This window comes from Hippocampus comes, unplaced genomic scaffold, assembly GCF_001891065.2.
Source record: "Hippocampus comes isolate QL1 unplaced genomic scaffold, H_comes_QL1_v1.1 scaffold145, whole genome shotgun sequence".
Classification (NCBI taxonomy): Eukaryota; Metazoa; Chordata; class Actinopteri; order Syngnathiformes; family Syngnathidae; genus Hippocampus; species Hippocampus comes.
In genome coordinates, this window is record NW_017805994.1 from 461,366 (window position 1) to 483,287 (window position 21,922).

Below are 21,922 nucleotides of genomic sequence, written 5' to 3' on the forward strand. Positions count from 1 at the left end.
AGAACAAGCATCTGCAGCATTCTCATCAGTAGCTCTCCAGGGAAAGAAAAGTACTTCACCTCTCGATAGGACATCTTGTAGGGACGCAACGCAAAGCCCAAAATGATCCCTGAAAAGGCAACGGAGGTGAAGGAGCCTCCGTGTCATGTGAATGCTTTTTTCCGCCCCCTTCTGTTTAGTTTGATGAGGCATACTCACCTGCAATCACTGCACCGACCGTGAACAGAACAAAGGCATTCTTTTTTAGGAAAGTCTGGATGTCCTCTTTGGAGATCTCCTCCACTTTCCTCTTGGCTTTCATGGCGCGGATGTGGATGCCTTCTCTGAAACGCTGCATCCTGCACAGCACAAATTTACAGTCGGTGATGTTGAGAAGTAGATTTTGATAACGCATTTTGGGATGATTTTTTAAATTCTGATTGGTACACGCACGCACAAATCAAATACTAACAATTCATAAGCACCTAATGCAATGCACAACATGTGAGCCGGTCATTTCAAGGCAGAAAATTTGCTGTTAAGTACTTCTCAGCTAAGTAAGGCCTACCTTGCAGGTGTACTGAAAAAAGCCGTTGGGATTCTTTGAGGAACAGCCTGTCAAACTGCAGAACGCAGAATATGAGTCGAGATGGTGCTCTCCTACCCATACAATAATCGGGAGGAGAGAGAGAGCAAAAGGGACAGGGCGGGACACCAGAGAAGACAAATTGGAAAATGATCTCCCATTGGTCGCTGATCCCTCTGACACACTACCCTCGGCTTGGTGCTTTTATGTAGCCGTTTCCACCAAATGAAATCAAACAGCTTTAGAGGACACACATAGTGGCACTGGGGACATGTTATAGTTTGAGCTGTTTCCACCGAGAATACGCCACGCCGCAATTAGCTAAAAACAAGTAGAACTTCTTCCATCATGAGCTCACTATATGGAAAAATAGTCCCTGACCAAGCTTTTTTTTTTTCCCTTTTTCAATATTCAAAATTGGGCGGCACGGTGAGCGACTGGTTAGCGCGTACGTCCCACAGAGTTGTGGGATTCGCATCATAAAATCGGTCACGCGCAAGATTTTATTTACCAAATTTGCTGTGGACCAGCGCCATTGGTGCTATAATTTTTGTTGAGGCGTGTTTCATGAGTTTTTTTTTTTTAATAATTCTGTTGAACCCACAATTCAAAAGATTAAGTTATTTCTCTGACCACTGTCGTTTTTTTCTGTTATTTACATAGGGCTACTGACAATTTTGTCCATGTTTTTATGTAGGTACTATATGCCATATTTTCTGTATACTGTACTAAAAATGGAAAGTGCATTCATCTTGGACAATGCAGCACAGATTTTCTCATATCTTAAATTCTTCTTCTACAAAAAGTACGAATAGAACAATCCTGTTTCTTGCTGTTGTTTACAATTTTTGTTTGATTTCCATTTTGTCAATTTCAAAAGCGGAAGCCAAACTTTAACTTGAACAAAGACCAAATTCTAAATGGCTTGCGTGACAACATGATGATTCCTCTTAAGGATTCAAGAAAACAGAGCTGCAGGTTTCACTTTTGGCAGGATTAACTTTCATACTTTTGGTACAGGGGTCATGATGGTACAATGTAATTTGTATTTTAAAATACCTAAAGTTTAATCGAATGTATTATCTGCAAAAACATAATTGACGCGTTGAAAAAAATATATATATTTTATAACATACATGTTAATATTCAATACAAACTATTTGTAACTCAAAAATTTAAGATGAACAGTAACAAAGTATTTTTAAATTCCAATTATTTTACTTTATTGGAAACACACCTCATGCTCAACAACTTTACTAACACAACACACCCACCAATCTGACATCACCCTCCACGTAGCCAATAAGAGTGCGCTGACGTCATTACGTAGGAAAAATACGTGCTAGGTTGGACTGCGCTAGGTTGGAAGCTCCATGGTCGTATCAAGCGGGTCAGGTCCACACTTGTTTTGGAATTTAAATTTTCCCGTCGTTTATTAAAGCCATTGGTGGGAGTGTGTGTGTGTCTGTGTAGGACGCAGTTTTAGTGCAATTTACGATAAGATCTAATCCAGTCGCTACATCAAGCATGGGACTTCTTGTTTACGATATTTTAACAACGTGCTAGCTTTGTACTGGTAACCGCAATAACATAGACACGAAAAGCACTTCGTTTATGACATGTGCACCAGTGTTACATGTTAGCGAAGCGACTGGAGAACTACTAAAAGTTCTCCACAATTCATGTAAGCCTGTGGACACGGTGACCTTCCAGACTTTGCGTAGTACTCCCACTTCTTATTGAAGAGCTCCTCGCCCCTACGAATGGATGAACAAACTTGACACGAGTCATTCTGTTGGACGCTTACGAGTCGCACCGAACGGGTGCGTCGTTCAGCACACTTTGCGAGACTCGGAGTTTAGTGTTTTTGCGTTTCTTAAAGTATGGCTTGCCGTTCGGTGACGACGTTGGTGTGTATTGGGCGTCACGTGGCGAGTCGAACTTCCCTATGCCCAATTCACACCTCGTCGTCCTACTCTTCAACCCAACCAAACTACGGCTTCAAACCTGGCAAAGTCGCGGTGGTTACCAAAACGACTCGATACGAGTTCGAACAGCAACGTTATCGTTATGCGGGACTCTCCGAGGAAGACCTAAAGCAGCTGGTAAGACCTGAGTGTTCTTACTTGATGCTGAATGCTGATTAAAGATTAAAAAAAAAAACATGAACTTGGCTTCAAACCTGGGAAAGTCGCGGTGGTTACCAAGACGACTCGATACGAGTTCGAACAGCAACGTTATCGTTATGCGGGACTCTCCGAGGAGGACCTAAAGCAGCTGGTAAGACTTGAGTGTCCTTACTTGATGCTGAATGCTGATTAAAGATAAAAAAAAAAAACAAAAAACATGAACTTTGAATGTGTTTCGCAGCTTGCTATGAAGGGTTCCAGCTACAGCGGCCTGCTGGAAAGACACAACATCCACACAAGCAACGTGGAGCACATTGTGAAAAGCCTGCAGTAAGATGCCGCCCAAACAGATCATCACAGCTACACTTGGAGATGGTGTTTTTTTGCCTTGTGGTGGGTGCTACTGCGTAAGGCACTTTGAAATATGTTTTTGTAGGAACGAAGGAATTGAAGTGAAAGTGGTGAAAAGGGGCGAATATGATACCGAAGTAGTTCAATGGGCAGATGCCATCATATCTGCTGGAGGTAAGTTTGCGTACATTTCATTTAGTTCTTTCTCTCTCTCACATACACACTATTTGCCATCAGGAGCTTTACACACATTCACATACACGATTTACCACTCTATCGAACTGCAAAGTACAGCGAGAGCATGGCGGTGGCTGCCTGCTGTTGTTTTCCTTCCTAAAACTTCAAAAACGTGTCAAGTTCCATGTTCTCTAACTGCAGGTTGTTTTGTTAGGAGATGGGACAATGCTGCTTGTTGCCAGTAAGGTTTTGAGCAAGGACAAACCAGTTGTTGGAGTAAACACAGACCCGGAGAGGTACCACACAACCCAGCAGTGTTTTGAGTTGTACTTGGGAACAACTTTGAAACACAATTCATTCAAATATGCTGTTTCGTCTTCCGTGGCTCTGCTACAACTTGTTGCCTTGTCATCCTCATCCCCCCCCTTGCCCCCCCCTCCAAATCAATCACAAACTCTGTATTTTGGTCTCTAATAAAGGTCAGAGGGTCATCTGTGCTTGCCTGTAAAGTACACTCGCAAATTCCCAGAGGCGCTGGGGAAACTCTTCCGTGGTGAGTTCAGGTGCGTAAATATTCTTGGGCATCGGTGCGCCATTTATCTTGCAAGCAGCTTTTATTTTGCAATCACTGACCGTTTTTCGTGTTGTTGATGTTATTGAGTAGGCTGGGTAGTCGTATCGGGGAGCGCATCTGGTTCTGAGCTTCTCAATGTCGCGTTCAGGTGGCAGTGGCGCCAAAGGCTGCGACTGCACCTCGAGGGCACCGGCGTAAATCCCACGCCGCTCGACCTGCACGAGCAGCAGCTGAGCCTGGAGCAGCACAGCCAGGCGCATCGCATCACCACCGTCGGCAACCGACAGAGTAGGCCTTCGCCCGCATCCTTTTTGGCTCCTCGCCACACTTTGCGGGCTTTTGTTTACTCTCAAACGTGGCTTCTCTCGTCTGGGTCCCAGAAACCGGAACACCCAACGAAAGCTCCTCCAAGCCCAGTCTACTCCCCGTCAGGAGCCTGAATGAAATCTTCATTGGAGAGTCTCTTTCGTCCAGGTGGCGCCGACGCGACCGCCATCACGTCGTCCGTCTCGGCTTGTCGCCGCTTGAACTTGCTCCCTTCCTTCAGGGCGTCTTACTATGAGATCTCGGTGGATGACGGCCCGTGGGAAAAGCAGAAGAGTTCGGGGCTCAGCATTTGTACAGGAACAGGATCCAAAGCCTGGTAAGCACACTGAGCTGTGTGTGTGTATACACTGCAAAGGGGTTTTCGGCGATTTGCGCGGGTTCTTTTATTTCTCCGTAAGTGGAATCGAGGCCCGACCATCGTTGTTGAAGACTTTTTTTCCCCCTCCCCTGCCTCCAGGTCATATAACATCAACAAACTTGCTGAGCAAGCGGTGAACGAGATCTTAAAAATAGGTACCTCGTCTTATTACAAAGTCTGTGAAACCAAAGCACGTCTCCGGTCGCCCGTCAGCGCGTTGCTCCTTTCTTTCAGGAAAATGTCAAACGGGCCTGGCCATTCCGCTCCACCTTGAATTCATTGAGAAAGGTGAGCCTGTCCGAGCCCCTTCTTCACTGTTGGCTTTTCTCAACGCCGTCGTATTTTTGCGCGCTTAGTGACCGACAAGTACAACGAGTCGCTGGTGTTCAGTCCCGAGGACCGCCGCTTGTTCTTCAGCATCCGGGAGCCAATTGTGAACCGAGTGTTCTCCAGTAGCCGGCAGAGAGGCTTCGCCAGCAAGTCGGTGGCCGCCGCCGCCTCCTGCATGGAGTCCAAATGTTCCCTGGCTCAACTGTGCTCTCCCTTAGGGTGTGCGTTCGCTCTCGTTGCTGGGACGCCTGCATGGTGGTGGACGGCGGGAGCTCCTTCGAGTTCAACGACGGCGCCATCGCGACCATCGGCATGAGCGAGGACGATCGCCTCCGCACGCTTGTTCTGGATAACTGAGGCCAGTCCGCAGCGCGTAAGACCGACAACGAGGCAACCACTCAACAACCGTGAGGTTCGGGGGAAATACTTTTTTTGTGTTTGTTCCGATTTATCTCCCCCCGACGCATCTTTTTGAAAGTGGAAGCACAGATTTGTTTGAAAAGATATTTTTGGGCCGTATTTTTGTAGTTGTGCTAGCAGCCAATAAGATTTTAAAGAAAGATTCGCGTGCTAAAGAGAGAATTGAACAGCGAGAGGGGCCTTTTGCTCCTGGTCAAATGTCGAGTAGGAAAAAGCAGCTTTTTTGGTGATTCTGAGAATGGAGTGCCTGTTAATGTTGAAGTCAGCTCGAGTGGCGCACATTTCCGCCATGCCCGACGGCAGAAATGTGCTGACGACACAAGCTCGCCGGTCTGGCTGTGTGTGGCCCGCGACCAAATGGGCCGTGGCCCGGTACCGGCGGCAGTTGGGGACTGCCGAGCCAAACCATTGCACCAGCGTACTTTTTGGCGCATAGAAAGAAAAAAAAAGGTCAAGCATGAGCACATTCAACTTCCACTAATAAAATGGAAATGACGCTCAGAAAGGCTTTGGCACTCTCTTGTTTTATTTGCAGATGACAAGTTCACAAGTGAAGTCCATTTGAATAGAAAATACTAACGGCAACTGTTCATCCAAAAGGACAAGAAGGTCCAACTTGATGGTCTTGCAAAGAGCAGCTTTTGTCAAGACCTGGTTCAGTTCGGAACACACTCGGCGGCGGCGTGGCCGATTGGATGCAAGTTTGGCGGATTTGACGGAAGATATCCGACTTATACTCGAGTTCCATGTAGAAAAATATCATTTAAACACTGAATAGAATACAGGTTAGAAACCAACTCTCACAAATATCGAAGGGCCTTATCCAACATGTTGATATGAGCCTCTCGATTCAACGTGCCATTGAAAGCTTGCTAGCAACACGAGTCAATTTATAAATTCCCTAAGCAACCTACAAACGTTTTTGGATTTAGAACATCCTTACCAGCAATCACCTCGTGCACCGCGGAGGTCAAATGTCAAACGGCCGACAGCTTGAAGCGCAGTCGAATTTTCCTGTTCCACATGCCGTGGCCGCCAGTGGCGCCCGTGCCGCCGGCCGGCGTGGGCCGGGCGACGGCCGAGAAAGGCATGGCGTTGATGGAAACACCGGGGCTTTCCTTCCTCAAGGAGGACAAGTGGCCGTCGTTCACGAGGCCGAAGACTTCCAGGTAACGCAGCGCCGGGAAGGTCTTCCTGAGGTCGCTGCAAAGCAGAACGCAAGTCGACTGGAATGAGACGGCCCAAAGTGAGAGTGGCGCGGACGGCGGGCGGAACCCACCTGAGGGCGGCTACGTGAATGTGGTAGCAGCGGCTCAAGGACAGATGGTGCAGATGCGGCAGCCCGGAGAGCGCGGGGAGGCAGTCGGCCATCAACTGGGCGCTGTCGCTGCAACGGAGCAACACGGCGGCAGCAAAGAACTCAGGAGGTGGGCAAACAAACAAAATCCTCCTCGAGTACTCTACCGCGGCATCTGAAGGTAAACATGATTTTACGGCAGGCCAACTTTTTCGACAAGAGTTGAGCACTTATTTTTTTGGGGCGGCTGCAGCTTGATGAAAATAGACGACTTAGACCCTTTTCATTTTTGTCGAGTAAAGGAAGCACATGGCTGTGCCACGAAACACTTGATGCACACAAAACATACCTCAAATCTAGTGTATGAATATCAGGACATCTTGTAACCAAGACCTTCACATCTAGAAAGAGAAAGTGAGAACAGTCAGCCTGGAGGAAGCACAGGCACGGCCGTTTTCACCTGCGGTGGCGGGAAGCACGATCGCTTTCATACGAGAACGCAGGCGTGCCCCATACGTCGATCGAGAAAAGATTTGCGTGTTATTCAGGATATATTTTTGTGTTTGTGCACACTGTACCCGAAGCATTTTATCGCTTTCACTTTCATTAAAAAAAAAAAAATATTCCATGCGACATCAACAGAAGAATAATAAGCAGCCTTTTCTCAAACAAGACCTGACTTTTGATATAAAATACGGGATTCAATCGTAGTTGAAAGATGTCAAGATCTCACCGTCTAGCGTGAGGCCGTCTCTGTAGCCGCTGAGGTTGAGGTGCGTAACAGTGGCGCTGACATGATTTACCACGCTCTTCACGTGATTGTTGGTGAACTGGCACCAGGATACGTTCAACTGTTCTATTCTGTAGCAAGGAGACAAGGAAAGGAAAGGAAAATGAAGGTGGTCGCTCGTGATGGCAAATGAGAAAAGGAAGCTTCGTGAAGCGCTTGTGATTTCTTGGCACTCCTCTAGATGGCACCCTTAGTTGAAAGATGCAGTGGAAATTTTATGCAATTTCATTGCGCTCCCATTTATCTTTAAACCCAGAGTACCATCTCGGTGAGTTAAAAAAATAAATGCTTCATGAAGCTTGATTTAACATCACTAGTAGTTGGACCTGGAGCAAGATTGCAGCATGTGGGCGAGAGGATCAGCAGCAAAGTTGGAGCAGCCGCTCAGGTTGACCTGGCGCAGATTCGGATTCTGGGCCAGACTCCTGCGAGAGAAATTCAAGCGGCAACATGTGAGTCCTCCCATTTCAAAAAGAGAAATCCACGTCCGTGTTAGCAACAGTTGCAAGACGCCTGCTTTCGAGCACCTATAGAGTAAATTGCGTTGTGTTTTAGAACATGATGTGACTGTATTTGTCGTTTCACAATTACCAGAGGTTGGAAAAATGTAAGAGCGGTCCGTGCCTTGCCGGTCCCTTCAATTTTTATATATATAAATAAACGGTTATTGGCAGTAGCAAGCCATGATCACAACTCCAGAGGAGGCGGCAGCGAGGAGAGAACTCACCTGATAATGCTGTCGGAGAGTTGCAGGCCTTCCAAACTAAGACACTGGAGAAGATTACAGCGACAGATGATACTCTCAAGGGCGGGCGTGGTGACGATGGAGCTGGAAAGATCCATTTCAGCAATCTGCAGTGCGCTAACAACAGGACAAAACACAATTGAGTTTGGTAGAATTCGGCAGGCGGGTAAATGTGTTTATCTTAAAAAAAAAAAAAAAAAAGTTCATGACTGATTATGGCCAATTCAGTAATAAACTCAGACAGACAAGCCACATGAATGCCCGAACTCACCACATGCCCGTTAGCTGCAGGTCGTTAATGAAAGAGCGAGGACATCGCAGCCTGCGCACCCCCGTCTTCAACACCTGCTGCAGTGCCGGAACCATCTCGGTCACCCCCTCCAGGTCCACACTATGCCACAGTGACTCATCAAACCTGGAAGGCGCGTGCAGGGGACGAGCGAGACCATCAACTGAAGGGATTCTCAAATCATCCACTCAGGTTTGAGCAATCGGAAATATCATTTTACAACAATCTCATCATCCTCTTGCTGTCGTGTGTGCTGCATTAAAAAAATCATATATATTTTTTTGGGGGGTGGGGCCTCAAGACTTACGCCAAACGATGCCATCGCCTACAAGTGACGGACGTCTTGAGGAGGTCGTGCAGTGGGAGGAAGAAGAGGATCCTGAGGATCAGCTCATCTGGTAGGTGGTCCCATGAAACCTCTGCGAACACCATCAACACACCACTTGGTACGAGATATGATTAGGACAGGGTCTGCTGTTATTTTAGTTCAGGAAAACTAACAAAATAACTCAAAATAAAACATTGTCGTTAACGAAATAAAATAATGTTTTAAAAAAAAAAGGAAAACTAAATTGTATCTTTCACAAAACTATTATTCTAGCAAAAATGTCTGTTTCCAATTACTGTCACACCTGAAGGTTTGCGATTGATTTTAAATGGATTTGTTTGCAGTTTTACAGCATGACGGCTCACCGGAGAAAGGGGTTAAGATCAGGGGATGTCATTCCTCTTTGTCAAAAACACATTAAAACGAAGCGTTTAAAAAAACGAATCGAAACCAACCAACCCGCTGTGGAAACGCGTTGAAAAATAGCACACTTTCAAAAGCCCCAAACTCTTCTTACCCAGTACGGATTCCTTCCTCTTCCTTGACCGTCTGGAAATGGCAAAAGGCTTTCCGTCGTTCTCTTTGCCCTTCCACCCCGAGTGTTGCCGTTTGGGCCCGGGTGACCACTGTTGGATGAGCTCCGTTGGGGTGCATTCCGTGTCCAGGCCCTCGGTCAGGGCGTGCTGCCACTTGCGCTTGCTGCTGCCGCCGCTGCTCTTGGCCTGGGACAACATGGAGCCTTGGACATCGAAGCGAAGCAAATCCTTCAGAGGCACGCTGCGTGGAAGAGAAATCAATACGCGTGTCGTTTTGCGTCCTTATTGCGGATGACAAGGTGTCGTTCAAGATCTGCGGACAATGCAATGCGAGACAATATTTCCCTGCAAGATAGCGTCGCCCGCCATATTGGGACAACATTTTGACCGCGCAAATTCTCAACGAGTCATTTAAATGACTGGAGCGCATGTGCATACAACTTTCCGGGAAAATGACCGTAGAAACCACTCTCTCTGCAAGGGTTTCCACGAATATAAGGTTTATTAAACTCCAGAGAAAGGGTAGATGGAGCGGAAGGCTCCACCACCACTAAGCGCGGTGGGCTGGACGCAAAGGCTACATCTTGCTCATTTTGCAATCCGGTAATTTTAAAGTGGACGTCTTACCCGATACACTTTTAGCGTTGCACAATTTAAACCTAGAAACGATTTAAGCATGAAAGACATAGACATTCGGAAACGGGAACATCGCCGAGGAACTCTTGTTTCGTTACCCGGGAGATGGAATGGCCCAAACTTCAGTTTTAAATCAAGCATGAATAAATATAACATTACCTGTCTCCTGGCATCACCTCTGTTTTAGAGTGGGAAAAGTGGACAAAAAAAAAAAAACCCCAGCATGCACTAGAAATCACTACGACTTTACGTACTGCAGCCCTCAACTCGGACGCGTTTAAACTCACCGCCAGCTGCAGGGCGCCTTGCGCAGTGACGTCACTTACCCCGCGCCAATTTCTACATCCGGTCTCGTCCAGGTTCATCCGCGCATGCGCTCTCTCCAAGTTTTGCCACAAAATACACAAATTCATATTCGAGAATAACATCATTTGTATTTGATTTATCACATACATATCATTGTAGGAACTATTGTGAGAGAGGAAAAAATGTTTGTCATTTTTCATACACTCAGATGTCAGCAGATGTATTCATCAATGCAGCGCGACTTACAAATGACGTTCATTTAAACGCATGCCCACCAAACTTTTGAAAGTGAAAAGGGTCATTTAAAAATTGTTAACTTGAGTCTTGTGCAGGGTGAACGTTCGTGTTTATGCCGCTGAATACCAATTTAAAGTCAGGACCCGCGTTCGTGTAAAATCTACGAAATACAAGACACTGTACAGAATTTGATTATTTTTTAATTTACACGGACAAATGAAATTTAAATATGGACCAAAAAAATAAGATGGAAGCAGTTTTCTTTCAAAGAAAAAAAATATTCCAAATAGAAATTTTCTCCCAATACAGTATAGACATGTTTTTATTTTATTGAAAATACAATAGGTAGCAATTGGAATCAGTGAAGTACAAACAACGTCAGCTCGTTTTTGCTGAATGTACCCATTATGTAAACACAATTGACTTCAAGTGGGACTTAAGACTTGAGCTCGGCCCTGTTGTGCAAAAGGTTTGATGCGAGTCGGGCCATTCTGAATGGTGGGGGGGAAACTGCCTCGCTCCAAATGACTGACACGGGGTATTGTTAGTCTCACTCTCATTATTGTGGGTCGCCCTAAATGTCCATTTTAAAACTGACATTCATATTCCTGCGTTGGAATTCCAATTTGAACAGCCTCAAATGTACTTGGAGGATTCGGGGACAAGATGTTTGAGTGCCCCTCCCACCAGGTGGAGGCTTCCAGTGATCAGGACGTGGATCTCGGCTACGTCGCACAGTGGGGCGGCCTTGGCCATCACGCTGGCTTTCAGGGGCATGGCGTTTTTGGAAGGGTCCGCCAGCGCCGCGTCCCTTCCCTGTGTGATCCATTGGAGGGCGCTGAGGATGCAGGGAAACACCAACGTGGTCTCTTTCTCCTCAGGGACCAAAGGCAGGCTGCCCTCGATTAGCAGCGGTGTGCCACTGGCTTTCCCCGTGCTCTCGAGCAGACGCCAGCTTCTCTCGTTCTCCAAGCAGCGAGTCAACATGTGCTCCACGGATACGTTGAAGTTCTGTTGGTCTGAGAAGCAAAAGGGAAAGGTTTGTTCATCTTTATCAAGGTAAAAGTACGACATGACATAAATTGTGCGCATGCAGGAACACACACACACGCATTCACATTGAGAAATTGCGGAAAGCGTTTGCCATTTACAATCGTGCAAAAGAACGTTTTCGATGAATGAAACTAGCGGAGGACTCAGTGATCTTACCTGCATTACCCGACGTGGTGGTCTCAGTGATGTTAGGACAAAACACGGCAAAATCAAAATGGCATTGCTGAAAAAGAATGGGGAAAAAAAAAGTGTCAACCCTGTGTTCCTATTCAAATTTAATGTACCGTAATACTTTTTTTTTTTTTCCTTTCAAGCTGTATATCCAGCTACGCACCGCAAGAACTTTTAGCATGGCCGCACAGTCTCTCTCCCCCGTGGCATTAAACAGCAAGATTCTTGCAACGGGTCCACTGCAACACAGATTTCAAGGTTCATCCTCCCGGCGGGCCGCCAGCGTTGACCGCCGAGATTGACGGTCGCGCACCTTGTGTTCAATTCACGCTGGGCTGCCGTCTCTTGGAACCAACTGACGCAGGCCTGCATACTGCGCATGGTGTGAGCGCCATCCAAGAAGTACGTGACTGCGCCGTGTTGAATCGTTTGATTTCGTCCGGGCCACTCGGTGTCTGCCAGTCCTGATGCGCACACGCGCACAGTAAAAAGTCAATTCACCGGTGTGACCTGTTTCTCTGCAAACATCGCATGTTTTAACACAGAGACCCACGTACGCTTATGATTCAAAGCGGCCAACGTATGTGCACATTTGTTTTTATGACTAAATGTTGCTACGGTGGCTTTCAATCGGGTGTGCATTGCAGTCCAGAAATGACCGTGCTTGTTTCTTTTTGGGGAAAAAACAAAATGATGAAACACAATCATCTTTTGTGAGGTCCCAAAATAGAGCATGCTACTGGGCCGGCTCGACACTGAGAAGACTTTTTCAAAGCTGTACCTTTCTTCATGACGGGGGAGGGCGTGAAGGGAGTTGCTGCGGGTATACTTGAAGTCTCAACACCGGTAGACAAAAACTTTTCATCTGTTCAAAAAAACAAAACACCAGCTTAGAATCCTCTGAATTTTTTCCCCCAGGTTTAAATTTCTCCCGCAAGCCTCCAAGCCTTTACCCGGTAGGCATCTCCTTTGCAACCAAGTGTGACTCAGCTGCAGGGCCAGCGAGGCGTTGGATCGCTGGTGCTGTCCCGCCAAGCCCAATTTTAAAGGTCCACAGTTGGCCTGGTAGTCCTCAAAGTCCGGACACATCCACAGAGGGCACTGCGACAATAAGGTCAGTCATACAAAATCAATTGACACCGAGACCGTGTGATTGACATCATTTCAAACTCTTCCCAGGTGTCGAAATCAAGAAAGGTATCAAGACATTCTTCGGCCAAATTGCACGACGGCTCAAGAATTGACTTGAAATGGTTCCATATTGAATTGGTGGGCAGGCCCTCCAGAAAGCCAATTTCTATGTAAACAAGCAATGAGAAATTTGTTTTCCATGATATGGTCCCTGTCCCAAAAAACGGGTACATCAAATGGACGGTTGCTTACGCTGATTTCTTTGGACCTTTCCCTCAGCACCTCCATGGCCTCTTCTGGCTGTTTGACGGTGAAAGCAGGGACTCCTGGCTAAAAAAAAAAAAAAAAAAAAACCAACAAAAGTTGGACAGAGAAACACAGAGGAAAAAGGGCAGGGGGGTCAGAGCAAAAATCCTGCCGCATGATGGGAAAACCAGTTTTTGAAAGCAATGAAGTGCTGACCTTAAAAATGCCCCCTTTTTGCCAGGCAATCTTCTCGATGGTGTCTCCAAGGATCTGCGTGTGATCGATCCCCAGAGAGGAGATGCCGCATACCCACGGTCTCCTGTTGAGATGCGCAGCCAAGAAAAGGGTAAATATGAGCAAACGCTAACTGCAACTGGCGCTTACACTAGATACACATCCAAACTGTAGCTCCAAATACAATGGCAAAGCCTGTCTGTCCATCCCTTTTTTTCCCTGGAGCTTATGATGACAGCAGCAATAGTTTCTTGCCTTATAATGTTGGTGCAGTCATACGCGCCACCGATCCCAACTTCAATCACGGCCAAATCCACCTGAACAAAAGGACCGAAACATCCCCGTCCATCAGACTGGCAGGATTCCTTCCAAATGTAGTTCCGCATATCTTGAGCGATGTCGTTGGAGAAGTAGAGCAACGAGCCGTTGACTATGCGGCAGGGGAGCGACGGAATCTGGCTGGGCTCACTTCAAACTCGAAAACCTGCTGTAATCTGAATGCCGACCTTTTCCTGAAGGAAGACGTGGAAGGCCAAGATGGTGAGGAAGCGAAAGTACGCGGGCATTGTCCCATCATGGGCTTCCTAAAAAAGAAAAAATAAGATGACATCAAATCATTTGAATAAGAATGGCTCAATGATGTCAATGACACCGCTTCAAATGTAGGCCCAGGAGATTTGTCCTTTTCGCAGTCCCCAAAAGTGGTGGAACGCAGCATTCAACTTGTTCCATTTCAAGTGCAAAATTCGAAAGAAATCAGTTTTCGTTTTTTGGGGGGAACCAACAACTCCGCACCTTGCCCCCCCCTCCCCAGCCACGCCACATGCAGCTTGGCATTCCATTTGCGAGTGGGTAAATTAACATGCCGGCGAGTTTCAGGATAGCAAGCGATAGCACTTTTCGACAACAGTCACGAGAGAATTCCACGTCACTTGATGCAAGTCATGTGAACCAATTCCGGTGTCACGTGCAGGTCATCCTCATCGCCATGTCAAGGGCCTCATTTTGGACGAGACAACTAAACTGAATACCATTTCACAAGCCTTAATCGTCAGCAGGTTTTCTACTCATTCGCTAACGACAGTACCATGTGAAATGAAACGCTGTCAAGTCTTACATGTGCGACCTGTTGCACGACCCACCTTTGTTTCATCCAGCCGTCCATAAACCTGCCAGAAATATTTGGTAAAGAGGTCTTTTCCAATCGGCTGTCCGTTGATTCGAATCCTCTCCCTTACTTGCACCAAATGTGGGGAGCTATAACCAGAGGGAAAAAAAAACATTTAAAAAAACCCGCTGATAAGCATTTGATACTCACTTTCCACCAAAACAAAAAAACAAAATCCAAATCTGCACATGCAGAACTGCGACCCGACTGAATCATAAAACAGTGTGAACGTTTACCTGTAAAATCCTGTTCGGAAGCCATAACCTCTCAAAATGTGCTCAGTGAATGCGCACGTTGACCCCTGAAACACCAAAAATGAAATTGCAATTTGTATTTGCCAATTCCTTCTTAAATGACTCAACTTTATTCTCAGAGCACTTTAACCACAAAGTGATGTACATAAAACGTGCACGAGTTAAATACAAGAACGCAATCATCAAGAACTCAATAAATATTTTCTAATTAAAGCATACAAGAGCGCTTAGGAGACGCTGCGTTTTCCCATGGTCCAAAGACACGCTTTGCTTTCATCATTCACACCAGGTCAACTCACCTTGCCCTTTGTTCCGGTCACATGAATGATGTTGAGGTGGTCTAGTTCCTTCACCTTTGAAAAACAAAACACAAGATAACCGGGATAATGTAATAAGTAATGAAGGGATCACGGCAAACAGCAATAGCTTTGTTTGTAATGATTATAGCCATAGAATGTGACCTTGGGACTGTTTGAGCTTACTACTCACAGTGAGGCCGGCCCGTTCCAGGAATCCCCGCATGGCCTGAAGCTGCAATTCGGGTTGGCTCCGGTCTCGCCGTACTTGCTCCAGAGCACTGGCGTTTGTCTGGAGCGTGTTCAGGGTACAAACGGCATCCTAAAACACACGCGGCAAAGCCTTTACAAGCTGCTACTACCATGGAATTCATCATGCAATCCCCCCAGTCTTGCTGATGTAATACAGTTGTAAATACAGTATTGATTTACAGATTTTAATCGGGCTCTTATCGTTCATTGATGAGGTACCGCCTTTGTCAACAAAACAAAGGTCTTTTTTTTTTAAAGGAACACTACTACTACTTGATTAGAAACCCAATTAAGCTGTCCACAATTACATGAAACATTTTACATGTCACAATTGATTTACCAAGACTACGTTGAGCCTGTTTATTTTGCCGCATGAAAAAATGTATGCCTTTCATTGGATGATAAAAATTTATTTTTCTTTAAATACATTTCTAAATAATTGATATTGCAGTATTCCACGCCCATATATTAATCACAATTAGGGAGAGGACCTTGAAAATTATAATTGAATATTTAATCGCAATATTGAGGAAAGAAAATCGCAATTTAGTCATCACGGGGACGCGCTTGCGGTGCCAAGCAGCGATTTAACGTTTACTGCGATTCACATAACAGATTCTTTGGCATCACCGCGACGATTAAACGGCATCGTAATAACCTCGACTCCACCTCTTTCTATTTAACTCGGAAAGAGGATAGCACGTGTTGCGTTTGCTATCTAATTACACTTTGACGTTTGGCTAAGCCACAATCATTCCATGTGGCAGTTGCCTTTCGGGTTGAGTCAAAAGTTCCGTCCCACGCTTCGGATGACACAGACGCACGAGATCGAGACTGTACAGTCGTGAGGCTTCACCGACGGGGTCAAATAAGGCCTATTGGGAACGTACTCCTGTCAGCCATGATGACTACCTAGGGAAAACTTTGACGCAACTCAAAAGTTGCGGTTCAAATTTGTCGGAGAAGTTAGCCAGCGGCGAGCTAGCGAGCGGCGTGCCGCGGAAGGTTCTTACGGACAGCGCTCACCTGGTAATCCATTCCCGGAATATGAGGAGCGGTCTTCGTGCTGTAGTGTGGAACTGAAAAGCCCGCCAACCTGTACGGCCAGACTCGCTTTCTGAGCCTCGCCGCGAACACGGACGGTTTCCACACACACGACAGGCAAACCATTATTGCATGTTGAGCTGTCGAGGGAAGTTGGAGCCAAATATGGTGTTGGGGCGTGACGTCTATCATGACGTTACGGAAGCAAACTATTATGCAGCATGTTTGTTTATAGTCTCAATAAAGATTTTCACACAAAAAATATGGGAGACCTTTGAAAAAAAATCTCTTTACCGATGAGGGGCGTTTTCTCTTCTAACCTGCAACAGCTGACATTCCCACGTTGCTAATGTTTGTCAAAGAAAGCGCACTCGCACAAACGGTTCCTACGTCAACAAACGGCCGGTTTCGCTACACCGGAAGCCGCGCTGATTGTGTTCCAACGAGCGACTGTTTCGCACTCCAGTCCGATTGGTGGCGGTGATGTGCTTGAACGCTGGTTGCAAAGCCAAGCCAAAACGAAGAAAAAAGTGCTGCACTCCTCGTACATGCTAAACAACGGACTTGAGAAAGCAGTCATGCAGCGAGAAAAAAACAGTAACTCCGGCGGGGCTGAAAAGTAAGATTGCATACACAAAACGCGTCGAATTAATTTTTCCTACTTATGATTCTGATGTGCACTTTGGTTTGTTCAGCGTGTGTATTGTTCGCTTAATATCAAGTGCAATGTCTCCTCTGCAGGCCTGACCGGGAGGCCGCCATTATGTCCAAATACTACCATGGAGTTGAATTCCCCTTCTGTGACGAGTTCTCCAAATATGAGAAACTAGCAAAAATAGGACAAGGGACATTTGGGTGAGTGCTATATGTACATACCTAAGAGAGAATCGTCGCCACGTTTCAACCTGACTTACCAAGCTAGTTGCTAACGATTTGTAAACAAAGCAACCGTTGACTAAGCCGTAGGTCAAGAAATATTAACAGCTGGTCGGCCAACTAATAACGATGACCTCTTCTATGAGACTTTATTTAACAAACGTGTTGCAGCTGAGTGCGTGGTAATATTTGTGGGTGTGTGTATTTTTCTGTTTTAATATACTCTGTATGTCGCGTTTATAATAAGAAAACCATAATAAATTGAAAGTTTAATACGCCACACAATTGTTTAACGCGAGTTTACCCGTGATCAACTCGTCTAATTGAACATGTTTTTCACAGGGAGGTGTTTAAAGCAAAACACCGACAGACTGGAAAGAAGGTTGCACTGAAGAAAGTTTTAATGGAAAATGAGAAGGAAGGGGTAAGAAGTTTTCCTCAGTACTTTTAAAGCTCATCTGGCCCCCGCTATTTGATTTTTTTCCCATCCAGGCGAAAGTCCAGATAGGATTTGTTTTGGAAACGGACTGTCTGCAATTTTAGACAGCCTCAAAGTTCTCAATGGCATGAATTAGCCTAATCTTCGATCAATCAATTTATTACAAGGAAACCAATCTTAGAGACCGATCCCCAGATTCAGATTTTCTAGGATCATTGAATCACTTTCAGAAGTTGTGACCTTTCCGAGCATCTCTGCATGAATGGCGCTGTGGAAACCAATCTTCGAGACCGATCCCCAGATTCAGATTTTCATGATCATTGAATCACTTTCAGAAGTTTTGACCTTTCCGAGCATCTCTGCATGAATGGCGCTGTGCATCAGTTAGTTTCGATTAATTGGGCACCGTTTTTCTAGACCCGTCATTGTGTGTACAAGTGACAAGTTCGGAAAATTCCTCTGTGGTTGTTGTCTCAGTTCCCAATCACTGCCCTGAGAGAGATAAAGCGGGCACCGTTTTTCGAGACCCGTCATTGTGTGTACAAGTGACTAACCCTTGAGTTAGGAAAATTGCTCTGTGGTTGTTGTCTCAGTTCCCAATCACTGCCCTGAGAGAGATAAAGATCCTGCAGCTGCTCAAACACGAGAATGTGGTGAATCTGATTGAGATCTGCAGAACCAAAGGTTGGTGTCAAAACACTCATTGCTATCTTTTTTAAGGTGTGATGTCAATCAACCGCTAGGCCCTTTTTTTGTTTTCATGTTACATTTAATTCGACTTAAACTGACGAAGAGTGGCAGGCTTTATATAAGACCATAAATTCGATATATGTTGTGAAACTTTGATTGCTTGGATGATGTTTGTCTGCAATTATTCTTCCAGCTACCCAGTATAATCGATACAAAGGCAGCATCTACTTGGTGTTTGACTTCTGTGAGCACGACCTGGCCGGGCTGCTTAGCAACACGAACGTGAAGTTCACCCTGGCGGAGATCAAGAAAGTCATGCAAATGTTGCTCAATGGATTGTATTACATTCACAGAAACAAGGTAGGGCAAATTCACAGTTGGAGCACATGTTCAAGTTTTGTACAAATACGCATGGTTGTCAAAAAAAAAAAATGCAAATGTTTGTTGTTAAACAAGACGGGAACGACAAAGTCAACCAGTTTGCTTCTTTACCTTACTAATAGAGTACATAATCATGATGCTGTTTGTTGTCAGATCCTTCACAGAGACATGAAGGCGGCCAACGTGCTCATCACCAGAGACGGCGTCCTGAAACTGGCTGACTTTGGTTTGGCTCGAGCGTTCAGCCTGGCCAAAAACAGCCAAGGGAACCGCTACACCAACCGTGTGGTCACACTGTGGTACAGACCTCCGGAATTGCTGCTTGGTAAGAAGACCAAATTCTGCCAAACAAGAGCGGTGTAAACATTAATTAGTAACTCATAAATCAGATGACAACAATTTTGCAAACACATCTGTGGCTTTTTCACTTCAGCTTTTCATGTTTCATGAAACAAGATGCAAGCGTGGACCGCCCTTGCAAAGTTGTGAAAAAAAATAAAGCCGACTGACTGCTTTCAGTTGGTCCACCCCACCCCCCTTTCCTCCACAAACCGCAGCCTTGAATTAGATTATTGTGAACATTTTTGCTTTGTGTGGTCTAGGTGAGCGAGACTACGGCCCCCCAATCGACTTGTGGGGAGCAGGCTGCATCATGGCAGAGATGTGGACGAGAAGTCCCATCATGCAAGGGAACACCGAGCAGCACCAGCTCACTCTCATCAGCCAACTTTGTGGCTCCATCACGGCTGAGGTACGTCTTCTACGGCGACGCCCTTTTAACGTCAAACAACCTCGTTACAGTTTGAAAAACAAACAGGCCACTTGTTAGTCAAGGTAGTCCCGTTTTTCATTGATTGTGTTTGTTTTCTGAAGGTTTGGCCAGGCGTAGACAAGAAGTACGAGCTGTACCAGAAAATGGAGCTCCCCAAAGGCCAAAAGAGGAAAGTGAAAGATCGCCTCAAAGCTTACGTCAAAGACCCCTACGCTCTGGATCTGATCGACAAGCTGCTGGTCCTGGACCCGGCCCAGCGGACAGACAGCGACGACGCGCTCAACCATGACTTTTTCTGGTCCGACCCGATGCCGTCGGACCTGAAGAACATGCTTTCCACCCACAACACCTCCATGTTTGAATATCTGGCTCCTCCCCGGCGGAGAGGTCACATGCCCCAACAGCCACCCAACCAGAACAGAAACCCCGCCACCACCAGTCAGACTGAGTTTGATCGAGTGTTTTAGACAAGAAGAACTTTTTGGCTTTCTTTCTTTCATTTTTTTTTTTTAAGGAGCACAACTTGGTGAATGTTTGATTTGAAAACACAAGACAAGTGGCCTCATTTTAAGGAAAACGACATGTTCCTTGATCATATCGTGTCCGGCTTTGCCGCATGATAGCTTCCTGCTTGGGATGGCTGCCTTGCAGGCAACCGCGACTGCTGTTGAGTCAATCCCAAAACCTGCACAACGTACATTTATGCTTTGACATAAGACTTGGTTTCCAAGTGAAAAGACTGATGAGAACATTCCGCTCAAAGAGTGGCCATGTCGGACTTTGAATATAAAACTGGAATGTCTTGAGTTTTCTTTCCTTTTTTAAATGTTCTCACTCGTCCGGCTTTTTGGACACATGGAGTGTTTTGAGGGATTAAAGTGTGGAAAATCACACTCCTCTCATGGGCAACTGTGACATCCCATCCCCAAAATATATATTTGGACCCTGAAGGACTGTGGAGATAGTGGGTTTTGTTCTGTACAGAAATGTGTCTATTTTGAATAAAATCAAAACCCTGGAATACATGTATGTTCTGAAATTTTATTTTAAAGTCACAGGAGCCTTGCATTTAGATGGTGAAATTCGGTCTTAAAATTTGTCCTCAGGCATTTTCAACTGTATGGAATTCCACTAAGTCAGTGTTTTTCAAACCCAAACCCAGCCGCTGGGGAGCAGTGCCCTCCCCTGGGGGTACACTGTTCCCCGGTGCCGGTCCCAAGCCCGGAAAAATGGGGAGGGTTGCGTCAGGAAGGGCATCCGGCGTAAAACTTTTGCCAGGACGGACATGCGAGTTGATAGGGCGGTTTGCAGGGACGGATGGGAATTAATGACTTGCTGTGGCGACCCCTGAAAAGGGACGTTCCGAAAGGAGAAGAAGAAGAAGTGTTTTTCAAACCCTGTGGTGTGCCGTTGGAAATTCTCCAACATGTATGCCTGTGCCGTCTTTCCCCCGGCAGAGTAATTGTGTAGTACTCTTCCATACCGGTAGGGAGCAGCAGCTGCTAGCGAATTGCCTTGTGCTTCCAGACAAGCCAAGTTTCCGGCGCGAGCCAATACGACGAAAGCTCTTTCATTTGGATTGACTTTTCCTGGAGATGCAACGGCAGGTGAAAAGCAACTGTTGTCCCAAGTAAGCTTAAAGTCCATTTCCAAACAAAACGCCCTTCACCGCTAAACAACAACGTGGAGTATTTTGTTCGCCTGCGTGAACACACGGAGAAACAAGCAACGTGCATGAGAAAACCGCAAAGGTAAACGAGAGAGCCTTGAAAGCAAGGTACCGTGTCGCTGAACTTGTGGCCATATCAAAAAAGTGGCAGCGCAATTCATACTTGCCGCCTGCAAAGCCATTGTAAATGAGATGTTCGGACCCAAAGCGGCTAAAGAAATAGCCTGACTGCTGTAAAAACTAAAAACATAGAAAAAATGAGAGCTGTGGAAGAAGAGCTTTGTATCCTTCATCGATTGCTGCCAGGATACCAGATCTGTGTTCATCCAAACCATTTATCACACTGAGTGAGAATAAATATGAAAGATTATAAAATATTGGATTGATGTTGATTTGATTATGATAACAATATAACACTTGTTAAAATCCGTTTTTTTCTCCACATTTTCAACAAGTGGTGTACCGCGGGATTTTTTTTTTCAATGAAAGAAATGTGCCTTGGCTCGATAAAGATTGAAAAACACTGCTCTATACTGTAGTCAGTCAGTGGGTTTTAAAGTCACATGAATCTGACTTCTTATGTTTGTCATGAATCACCTCGGCCCTTTCTCCTCACTCTGTGTGAAGTGTCAAGCTCAAACTCGACTCGAATGATGGATTGCTCTTTTAATTCGAGCGCTCCGCCACTGTCGCATGCATAGAGAAAGAAGCTGACAGCAATGACAACAACTAACATAAATTACAGAGCGCTCCAGTGGACAGATGGGCCTCCGACAAATAACGAGAACAGGTTTTGGGTCTTTCTATTAATTGACCAGCAGAGGGCAGCATAGAGTAATGTTGAATACTGT

At 45.8% G+C, this 21,922-nt stretch overlaps 5 protein-coding genes across 6 annotated transcripts in view; 2 read left to right on the plus strand and 3 right to left on the minus strand.

Annotated features, from left to right (window-relative positions):
- Positions 1-909, minus strand: part of LOC109529103 (excitatory amino acid transporter 1-like) — a 5,112-nt gene extending 4,203 nt beyond the window's left edge. The window contains exons 1-3 of the mRNA XM_019892274.1: positions 548-909; positions 199-341; positions 6-109 (exon numbers count right to left, since the gene is read on the minus strand). Coding sequence (XP_019747833.1) covers positions 6-109; positions 199-337 — 243 coding nt within the window. The 5' untranslated portion in view covers positions 338-341; positions 548-909. The remainder of the gene's footprint in view (positions 1-5; positions 110-198; positions 342-547) is intronic.
- A 1,006-nt stretch (positions 910-1,915) lies between these two features.
- On the plus strand, positions 1,916-5,680 carry nadk2 (NAD kinase 2, mitochondrial). Of its 2 annotated transcripts, XM_019892295.1 has the most exons (13): positions 1,917-2,589; positions 2,765-2,845; positions 2,936-3,024; positions 3,131-3,219; positions 3,437-3,518; positions 3,702-3,785; positions 3,945-4,084; positions 4,177-4,270; positions 4,344-4,439; positions 4,581-4,636; positions 4,716-4,769; positions 4,838-4,961; positions 5,030-5,680. In XM_019892295.1, the coding sequence occupies exons 1-13, from the start codon at positions 2,449-2,451 to the stop codon at positions 5,166-5,168; spliced, it is 1,269 nt and encodes a 422-aa protein (XP_019747854.1). In that variant the 5' UTR covers positions 1,917-2,448; the 3' UTR covers positions 5,169-5,680. The 2 variants fall into 2 exon arrangements, with proteins under 2 accessions (XP_019747855.1, XP_019747854.1); XM_019892296.1 differs by lacking the exon at positions 2,765-2,845 and having other exon boundaries at positions 1,916-2,670.
- A 56-nt stretch (positions 5,681-5,736) lies between these two features.
- On the minus strand, positions 5,737-10,166 carry skp2 (S-phase kinase-associated protein 2, E3 ubiquitin protein ligase). Its single transcript, XM_019892283.1, has 10 exons — positions 10,012-10,166; positions 9,198-9,457; positions 8,660-8,771; positions 8,335-8,478; positions 8,046-8,180; positions 7,645-7,743; positions 7,262-7,389; positions 6,878-6,929; positions 6,511-6,618; positions 5,737-6,434 (listed from the first exon to the last, which is right to left on the minus strand). Exons 1-10 carry the CDS (start codon positions 10,023-10,025, stop codon positions 6,209-6,211), a joined length of 1,278 nt encoding a protein of 425 aa, XP_019747842.1. The 5' UTR covers positions 10,026-10,166; the 3' UTR covers positions 5,737-6,208.
- A 522-nt stretch (positions 10,167-10,688) lies between these two features.
- fpgs (folylpolyglutamate synthase) lies at positions 10,689-16,414 on the minus strand. Its single transcript, XM_019892281.1, has 15 exons — positions 16,227-16,414; positions 15,142-15,270; positions 14,952-15,005; positions 14,635-14,699; positions 14,373-14,487; positions 13,737-13,814; positions 13,486-13,547; positions 13,213-13,315; positions 13,003-13,080; positions 12,573-12,720; positions 12,401-12,484; positions 11,933-12,083; positions 11,783-11,858; positions 11,605-11,671; positions 10,689-11,414 (listed from the first exon to the last, which is right to left on the minus strand). The coding sequence occupies exons 1-15, from the start codon at positions 16,368-16,370 to the stop codon at positions 11,032-11,034; spliced, it is 1,737 nt and encodes a 578-aa protein (XP_019747840.1). The 5' UTR covers positions 16,371-16,414; the 3' UTR covers positions 10,689-11,031.
- Positions 16,415-16,716: 302 nt separating this feature from the next.
- cdk9 (cyclin-dependent kinase 9 (CDC2-related kinase)) lies at positions 16,717-20,423 on the plus strand. The gene is made up of 8 exons (XM_019892298.1): positions 16,717-16,863; positions 16,986-17,099; positions 17,463-17,544; positions 18,153-18,243; positions 18,443-18,609; positions 18,784-18,955; positions 19,233-19,381; positions 19,504-20,423. The coding sequence occupies exons 1-8, from the start codon at positions 16,793-16,795 to the stop codon at positions 19,867-19,869; spliced, it is 1,212 nt and encodes a 403-aa protein (XP_019747857.1). The 5' UTR covers positions 16,717-16,792; the 3' UTR covers positions 19,870-20,423.
- Positions 20,424-21,922: the final 1,499 nt, after the last annotated feature.